Genomic DNA, 8,357 nt, shown 5'->3' on the forward strand with positions numbered 1-8,357 from the left:
GTGACTAAGAAACAGCGCTAAGTAGTTTGTAATAGCCAAAGATAGTTTTTTTGGGGGTTAAAACACAATAGACAAAGTTAAATTACGGGAGTATAGCTCGCAGGATTGGATTATGATTTAGACGTCTGCTCGTCTATGAATGATGCCCCTTAACTTTGTAATTGCAAGTGACAGACAAGTTTTCCTTAAGCTGTAGTGAGGTCCATGCATAATAGTAGTAAGTACACCAAAACTCTTACTCTACATTACACGAATATAGTATCAAATATAAATTAAGAAAAAAAACAAAAATAAAATTGAACAAACGAAATTCTCCTCTCTCGACATTCCACAATGTAGGCTATGCAAGCGATCCCTTGAATTTTTGATTATAAACCATCTACCAAACGTAATCGCTGCTACATGCAACTTCTTAAGCTTAAGCTGAGGTTGTTTTGGTAGTCACGAAGGATCCTTCCTTCTGGTCACCAAAGACACGTTGACGGAAATCTTTGACCATGAGAGGAAGTCCCTGACGAAGAGAGACCTTTGGCTCCCAACCAAGAAGTTCCTTGGCCTTTGTGATGTCAGGCTTTCTCTTGTGAGGGTCATCCTCCGTGTTTGGTCTGAACGCTATTTTTGCGTTTGGATCAATCGTCTCTTGCACCACCTTCAACCAAATCAAAGACACTAGAATCTATCAGAGAGGTCAATTCAATGTAAGAAATCAAAAAGATAACATTTTACATTTATAGAAAGAGACCTTAGCGAGCTCGAGCATGGTGAATTCACCAGGATTACCGAGGTTAAATGGCCCTACATGTTCTCCTTCCATCAATCTCATCAACCCTTCCACCTTTATGCGTCACACAAACAGAAAATCAGACTCACTACTACAGAATTAAAAAGCAAAAATTTAACAAGACAAGGGGAGAAAAAGCAGAGGGTCTTACCAGATCAGAAACAAACTGGAAACTTCTTGTCTGCTTTCCATCACCATAAACAGTCAATGGTTCTTTCCTTAGTGCCTGTTCAGTTATTGTTAATACAAACCACCATTACTCTAATGATCCATTCTTAAATCATTTACTAGTTTGTGCAACTGAATTATTAGCCAACCTGCGCAACGAAGTTGCTGACAACACGCCCATCATCTATGCACATTCTTGGACCATATGTGTTGAAGATCCTAGCAATCCTGACCTGTGACCACAATCAACAATAAGGAAGACACAAAGTTAGTCGCATTCTCATCTCATCTTCTTATCGATAACTAGACAAGAAAAATAACTTGGCCTTAAAGGCAGTAAAAAGGAAAAGAAAAAAGAGACACCAACCTCAACGTTGGCTCCACGGTGATAGTCCATAGTTAGCGTCTCAGCGGTACGCTTCCCTTCGTCATAGCAACTACGAACACCTGTTCAGACCATTATAACCACAATCAGTCTTAAGCACAACAAGAAACATGATTCACCGCGTTTCAGAAAAAAATCAAGAACTTATTAAAGAACACTGTAAATTGAAGACCTACGACGGTAAAAAATTACTGTCAGTAAAATGACAGTGTAAAAGCAAAAGCAATTAAAAGCCCTAGAATATGAATACATTTTAAATGTTAGGCTAACATGGAGGCTGAATCTAAGGTAGAGAGACACGTAACAGAGAGGAAACGTTTTTTCACGGTTCAATGGTTTGACTACACAGAAATGGGGACCATATCTGAAAGGAAAGCACATAAAAACACCTGTTTTTTCAACTCGAAGGCCCTAACGTGCGCATTTTCCGACACAGTGAAAGAAAGAAAATTCAAAAGGCAAAAAACAACAGAGAAGCTCCAAACGTCGTCGTGGGAACAAAAAAAATGATTCCTTTCAGATTCCGATTACAAGAACAAGAAACAAAACAGAACACGCTGCAAAATCTAAAACTTAATAAAAGAAGAAAGTGATTACCGATGGGATTAACGTTGCCCCAGTAAGTCTCGACCTGAGGATGCTGAAGAGGATCACCGTAGACCTCACTGGTGCTCGTCAGGAGAAACCTGGCACCGACTCTCTTCGCCAGACCAAGCATGTTCAACGTCCCAACCACATTCGTCTTGTACACACATCGATAGTCAAGAAACACAGCAACCATAACATTCCCATCTAACTACTTTTTTTAAATAAAGAATATAAAAAAAAAGGATATGATAGTCTTGACGGGGTTGAACTTGTAGTGAACAGGGGAGGCAGGGCAGGCCAAGTGATAGATCTGATCAACCTCAAGTAGTATCGGCTCAACGACATCGTGACGTATGAGCTCAAAATTAGGGTTACCGAAATGATGCATCACGTTCTCTTTACTCCCCGTGAAGAAATTGTCAACAACGATCACCGTGTCTCCTCTCGCCATCAGCCGATCCACCAGATGCGATCCCACGAACCCCGCGCCACCCGTCACCACCACTCTCATCCCTTTGCGTTTCAGCCCGAGCGGGATTTTCCCGCCTGTTGCTGCTCCTCTCAGGTACTCGAGGCTGGGCCTCCTCTGGGCCTGGAACGCCGGAACGTACGACTCGTCGTCGGGTGTGGAGGAGCGAGGGAAGATTGTGAAAACAAGTGTCGCGATTGCAATGCCGACGAGGACGAAGAGGAGTCTCTGTTCGCGGAGCATGTAACGCATCGGACGTGTTACAACGGAGAACCACGGTTTGATAGGTCTCGGGTAGTAAGCATCGGCGGATGGTTGGTCAGCCTCGTGTCGACGGTTGATCAGCTCGCTAGCCATCTCGCTTTCCTTTCTTCTTCGTTTGTCTCCCTAACTCGATCAAAAAAACAGCCGCGTGAAAAGCGAATCGGGTATTTTCGTGTATTTAAAAGTAGCCAAGACGTTACTGATCAAAGATAATCACTAGCTCTTATGACGAGAATACCCTTTTAATTAGTAAACAAGTTATATTGTTACTTACTCTTATTTGCTAGCAGCAAGTGAAACACACATCTATCTATATATATATAAATAAAAAAAGTTGAATGAAGCCATCTAAACAATAAATACACCCAAAATTGACACATCAAATTTTATTTTAGTATTTTATGAATTCTTTCATATTTCTTACTATTTGATTCAAATAGTTTAACACTAAACCATTTAATTGTCCAAATTTCTTTCAAATAATTTTCTAATTACATTTATATTTTTTTTGATGATAAATATGTTTAAAAGGAATATATCATTTGTTATTTTTAATGATTTATATATATTATCTTAAATTTATAGGAATATTTAAAATTTATTTTCAATCTTTTACTATAAACTAAAATTATGTATTGACATATTTCACTAAAAATAATAAATGTGACTATAATAATATAATTTTTTCTCTTTTTTTCTATCATCATAATTTATATTTTATATTAGTTTTTAATAAATTTCATTTATCATTTTTAATAAGTTATATACATAAGTTAATAATATAATAAATAGATTATTTGTCATTTTAATATTGTAAAGTAAAATTTTGTTTCAACGCATTTTATACTTTTACGTAAACAAAGTCAATGCCAAACCCTAACATAGCTAGCATTCAAAGCCAGACTGGTAGAAGCTTTTAGTGATTTTGACGTTCGTTTTCTTTTGACCTCTTTCATTTATATTTTTTCAAAATTATCATAACATAATGGAATAAGAGAAAACGGTTTGTATGAAACGAACGATTCAACAAAGTTCTAAAACTATGGGTTGCTAATTTTGATTTTTAAAAGCATATTCAAACAAATAAAGTTGAAAACGTTTGCTTGAATATATAGAACATTTATTTGATTAACAGGTAAACGAAAGATGTCTACCATGAGATTTCCTTGACTGTTTTGCAATATTAAAATATCGATCCATAGAACAATCATTGAACCAAAAACTTACATACAACTTGGAATACAAATTAAGAGAAAGGGAAGGCATTGGCGTTTACATTGACTTGTTTCTAACGTGGCTAACATAATTGCTTTGTTCTCACATCAATTTCTTTATTTTCTTATAAATAACAGTTGAAATTTTATGATTATGGGATACGACTAGCTAACATAAAGATTCTGCAAACGAATGCAGATTCGACTATTAATTTTATAAAAGTATGAATAGATGATACCATCAAATGTTTAAATAAAATAGTACTATTAGTTAGAAACCAAATCAAGTTAGTTAGGTGGTGGATAAGTACATTGAAAACAAGCCATAGTATTTTGAAATAATCTTCATAAAGTTGACGCCGACTTGTTCTCACGTTAGACACTAGCTATGAGAGGTCAGTTATTCGTTAGGTGGCTTAAGCCTTGAGCTTAAGAAGGTCAACTTGTTTTTTTTTCTTAACACAAGGAAGGTCAAGTAAAAATGACAACAATGGAACAAATAGTACTGACCCAATACTAGACCTATTACATATATATAGGTTTGTAAGATGTTTGATCAAAAAAAAGAAGTTTGTAAGATGATTGATTAGGCCTAATATATTGGGTTAACTGGGCCTATCGAGTAGTGATGTTAAAGACCAGCAAGGTGAAGTCCTTTTAAAGGATAAGTCGGGTTGTAACTGGACAAACCCGAATCGTTCGGATCGTTGGGTATCAGGTGAACAAGTCTTCTTGTTGTCTGTCTTCTTGTTGTCTGAAGAGACAACGGATAATCTATTACTCGAGTTTCATTCATCAATGGCGTCGGGGTGGGGAATAACGGGGAACAAAGGGAGATGTTACGATTTCTGGATGGATTTCAGCGAGTGTATGTCTAATTGCAGAGAGCCCAAGGATTGTTCTCTTCTTCGTGAAGACTACCTCGAGTGTCTTCACCATTCCAAAGAGGTACCCCCTTACCTCTCTCTCTCTCTCGTGCGGGATTTTTAAATCACCAGTTTACGCATCGACTGCTTAGATCCGTTTTCACTGATTTGATTATTCGAAACCCTAGATTACTCAAATCCAGATCAATTCTGAAAAAGGCTTCTTCTCTTTTACTAGGTGTATGTACTCTGTATGACATGATAAGCTTTTTTGCTTGGAATTTTTCATGGTTTTATTTCTTTGATGAAATGGAAAGTATAATTTGTTGGATGTTCTCATATTCAGACAACCTTTCACTAGGGCCAGTCTTAGTGCTTTGATTTATATATAAGCCATTTCATTGTCTGTGATTTGGCTCTTACTCTCTTCATCTCCTGTTTTGTTTCTTCAACTTGAATCATTTGTCAAGAGAAAAATTGAAAATCTAAGTACCTGTTCTGTATTAAAAACATATAAAGATGGAATGAAAATCGAAATGTATTTATAGGCTCATAGGAGAAACTTTGAGAGAGTGTAAAGCTTTTTTGCTTATCATCTTCTTCACTTTAGATTCTATGTTTCGTATATAAGCTTATGGCAGATGGGACTGACAAAGGGAGTGTGTAAATTTGTGTGTCTTAGTTCCAAAGAAGAAACAGGATATACAAAGAGGAACAACGTAAACTAAGAGCAGCTTCTAGGAAAGGCCAAGATACCGGCACTGATGCCACTCATCACTAGTCATCACTAGTCGTGAAGTTAAGCCAAGTTTTCATCTTTCGTAAACGGGAAGAAGAAGAATAATGAAAAGTTTCGTGAAGATTCTCTGTATGTTGTGTGTCAAAACTCCTTTTGATTGTTTTCACTTTGCTTCTGCAACTGCAATGAATGATTATTCTGTCTTTTTTACCTTCTCTATTTTACATTTTAACTGAGTTGTAATATCCCATTTGGTTGTTTATCAATCAGATCAGACTTCTTTGATGGTAATAATTTTCTCTTTAAAATCTTAATTCCATAGAGATTAACAAAGGGAACAAACGTACAACATACACCCACCATCAAAATATGAATCTGAAAAAGATAAAAAAACTCTCAATTATTTCCAAATAGATAAAATTTATTATTAACTGTAAAAAAAAACTGAAACAAACAAAAGAAACACAATCATTCAGATTCAGTTATGATCTGCTGGTAATAAAATAATAATATTTGAGTATATCCCAAACTTAGCTTTTTGTTTGTTATCTTAAAGAAGAAGGCGCCTGAAAGTAGATAAAACGACGGCAACAAGCAAACCAAACCACCAAGTCACTTTCTTCATTCCTCCCCTCTCTTCACGCTTCCTTCTTCCATGGCCACCGTCTCCTCCTCCTCTCCTCCCTGGCCAAACCCCAACCCTACTCCCGACCCCTCAGATTCCGACTCTTCTCACCATCGTGGAGACGACACAGACGAGCCTCTCGATTCCTTCTCCTCCCAAGATCCCAACCACAATCCCGATCCGGTTCCAGACCTCAATCCTCCTCCTCCTCCTCCGTCGCTCCTCCACCTCTCCTTCAACCAAGACCACGCCTGCTTCGCCGTCGGAACCTCCCACGGCTTCCGCATCCTCAACTGCGACCCCTTCCGCGAGATCTTCCGCCGCGACTTCGACCGCGGCGGCGGAGTCGCCGTCGTCGAGATGCTCTTCCGCTGCAACATCCTCGCCCTCGTCGGCGGCGTCGGCGGCGGAGGCCCCGATCCCCCCCAGTACCCTCCCAACAAGGTCATGATATGGGACGATCACCAGAGCCGCTGCATCGGCGAGCTCTCCTTCAGGTCCGACGTCCGGTCCGTCCGCCTCAGGAGGGACCGGATCGTCGTCGTCCTCGAGCAGAAGATCTTCGTCTACAACTTCGTGGACCTTAAGCTGATGCATCAGATCGAGACCATCGCGAACCCTAAAGGGCTCTGCGCTGTCTCTCAGGGCGCTGCTGGTGGTGGTGGCTCTATGGTGTTGGTCTGCCCTGGTTTGCAGAAAGGACAGGTGAGGATCGAGCATTACGCCTCTAAGAGGACTAAGTTTGTAATGGCTCATGATTCCAGGATTGCTTGCTTCGCTCTCACGCAAGATGGGGCTTTGTTGGCTACGGCTAGCTCCAAGGGGACTCTTGTTCGGGTGTTTAATACTGTTGATGGCACTTTGCGCCAAGAGGTACTAGCGTAAAGCCGTTTACGCTTTTTTTTTTAATTAATCGAAAGCTGTCATCTTTGTGGAACTATCTCTATTGGTTGTTGAGTTACTTTCTGCTAGTTTCTGATTTTGAGCATAAACTGCAAAATTAAAAAGGATGCATCTTTTGTAATAGTCTGATATGACCAGATTAAACTGTTAGGGTAGAGCAAACTGTTTTTGAAGTTTTTTTTTTTTTTTTTTTTGAAGTTTATTAAATAAAGCTGATTTGCATTGGTTACTCTTCATATTTTCTTAGGGAATCTCAGATGTTTATAATCATAAATGTCTTGTGAGTCTGGAGTTCATGACTCAGTAATGCCCAACATGTTTGTGATTGTACAGGTTAGGAGGGGTGCAGATAGAGCGGAGATATATAGTCTGGCTTTCTCTTCGAATGCTGAGTGGCTAGCTGTCTCAAGTGACAAAGGAACTGTCCATGTCTTTGGTCTCAAAGTCAACTCCGGCTCTCAAGTGAAAGACGCACCACAAATTGCAGCTGAACTTACCCGCTCTCCCTCATCCCCATCCTCGTCTCTGTCATTATTCAAAGGTATCAATGGCCTCTAAACCCAAAACTCAGTTCATTTCACCACTTAGCAGCCTTTTGGTTTAGAAAGCATAACGTTTTTTTTGTTTAAACTCTATTAGGTGTGTTGCCCAAGTATTTCAGCTCAGAGTGGTCGGTGGCTCAGTTTCGGTTGGTTGAAGGAACTCAGTACATAGTCGCCTTTGGTCATCAGAAGAACACTGTTGTTATTCTTGGCATGGATGGGAGGTAAGCTGAAAAACAACTGGCCACTCCATTGACAAACTTGAATTGAGTTATATGAGAGAGGTTGATCATGTTCTTTGTTGCTTATAACAGCTTCTACCGCTGCCAGTTTGATCCGGTGAACGGGGGAGAGATGTCTCAGCTTGAGTATCACAACTGTCTAAAACCGCCTTCTGTTTTCTAGACGCAATCTATTTTCTTTAGTTCCTTTCCTTCCTGTCTATCTCCGCTACTTAAAAGTGGTGTGATCATACGGTGTTAATGTATATAGTTTGTGTGCATAATAATAACACGAATGATTTGTATATTTTGTAACCTTCACCCAAAAATGGTTCGTATATACTCTCTTTGTACCATTTTAAGTGGTGTTTAAGGTTTCTACACAAAGATTAAGAAAATACAAATTTCTATGTAATTTATCTTGGTTACATAAAATTGCATTAAATAAAATCAGTCTAACCAATAAAAAAAACATGTAGTATTTTGTAATTGGTTGAAAATTTCAATTGACATTAAATTTTATCAAGAAATGTGATAACATCATTTATAGTGGAACAAAATAAAAATGCTTAAACATCACTTAAAGTGGTAC

At 38.7% G+C, this 8,357-nt stretch overlaps 3 protein-coding genes across 3 annotated transcripts; 2 read left to right on the forward strand and 1 right to left on the reverse strand.

The window, feature by feature from the left end:
- Nucleotides 1–140: 140 nt before the first annotated feature.
- On the reverse strand, nt 141–2,929 carry LOC108817118 (UDP-glucuronic acid decarboxylase 2). The gene is made up of 7 exons (XM_056990761.1): nt 2,169–2,929; nt 1,932–2,078; nt 1,317–1,396; nt 1,099–1,182; nt 933–1,007; nt 743–835; nt 141–649 (listed from the first exon to the last, which is right to left on the reverse strand). Exons 1-7 carry the CDS (start codon nt 2,746–2,748, stop codon nt 419–421), a joined length of 1,290 nt encoding a protein of 429 aa, XP_056846741.1. The 5' UTR covers nt 2,749–2,929; the 3' UTR covers nt 141–418.
- A 1,650-nt stretch (nt 2,930–4,579) lies between these two features.
- Nucleotides 4,580–5,782, forward strand: LOC108816037 (NADH dehydrogenase [ubiquinone] iron-sulfur protein 5-B). The gene is made up of 2 exons (XM_018588597.2): nt 4,580–4,817; nt 5,418–5,782. Exons 1-2 carry the CDS (start codon nt 4,668–4,670, stop codon nt 5,514–5,516), a joined length of 249 nt encoding a protein of 82 aa, XP_018444099.1. The 5' UTR covers nt 4,580–4,667; the 3' UTR covers nt 5,517–5,782.
- Nucleotides 5,783–6,005: 223 nt separating this feature from the next.
- LOC108814564 (autophagy-related protein 18a) lies at nt 6,006–8,121 on the forward strand. Its single transcript, XM_018587163.2, has 4 exons — nt 6,006–6,972; nt 7,336–7,543; nt 7,642–7,768; nt 7,859–8,121. Exons 1-4 carry the CDS (start codon nt 6,130–6,132, stop codon nt 7,947–7,949), a joined length of 1,269 nt encoding a protein of 422 aa, XP_018442665.1. The 5' UTR covers nt 6,006–6,129; the 3' UTR covers nt 7,950–8,121.
- The last annotated feature ends 236 nt before the right edge of the window (nt 8,122–8,357 follow it).

Source organism: Raphanus sativus, chromosome 7, assembly GCF_000801105.2.
Source record: "Raphanus sativus cultivar WK10039 chromosome 7, ASM80110v3, whole genome shotgun sequence".
Lineage (NCBI taxonomy): Eukaryota > Viridiplantae > Streptophyta > Magnoliopsida > Brassicales > Brassicaceae > Raphanus > Raphanus sativus.

Excerpts from the sequence above, each read along its gene's own strand:
- LOC108817118 (XM_056990761.1), bottom strand. The coding sequence starts at position 2,748 with ATGGCTAGCGAGCTGATCAACCGTCGACACGAGGCTGACCAACCATCC. Across the intron at positions 1,397-1,931 it reads GGGCAACGTTAATCCCATCG|GTGTTCGTAGTTGCTATGAC; the intron begins GTAATCACTTTC and ends TGGTCTGAACAG. Across the intron at positions 1,183-1,316 it reads ACCGTGGAGCCAACGTTGAG|GTCAGGATTGCTAGGATCTT; the intron begins GTTGGTGTCTCT and ends TTGTGGTCACAG.
- LOC108816037 (XM_018588597.2), top strand. The coding sequence starts at position 4,668 with ATGGCGTCGGGGTGGGGAATAACGGGGAACAAAGGGAGATGTTACGAT. Across the intron at positions 4,818-5,417 it reads GTCTTCACCATTCCAAAGAG|TTCCAAAGAAGAAACAGGAT; the intron begins GTACCCCCTTAC and ends TGTGTGTCTTAG.
- LOC108814564 (XM_018587163.2), top strand. The coding sequence starts at position 6,130 with ATGGCCACCGTCTCCTCCTCCTCTCCTCCCTGGCCAAACCCCAACCCT. Across the intron at positions 6,973-7,335 it reads ATGGCACTTTGCGCCAAGAG|GTTAGGAGGGGTGCAGATAG; the intron begins GTACTAGCGTAA and ends GTGATTGTACAG. Across the intron at positions 7,544-7,641 it reads GTCTCTGTCATTATTCAAAG|GTGTGTTGCCCAAGTATTTC; the intron begins GTATCAATGGCC and ends AAACTCTATTAG.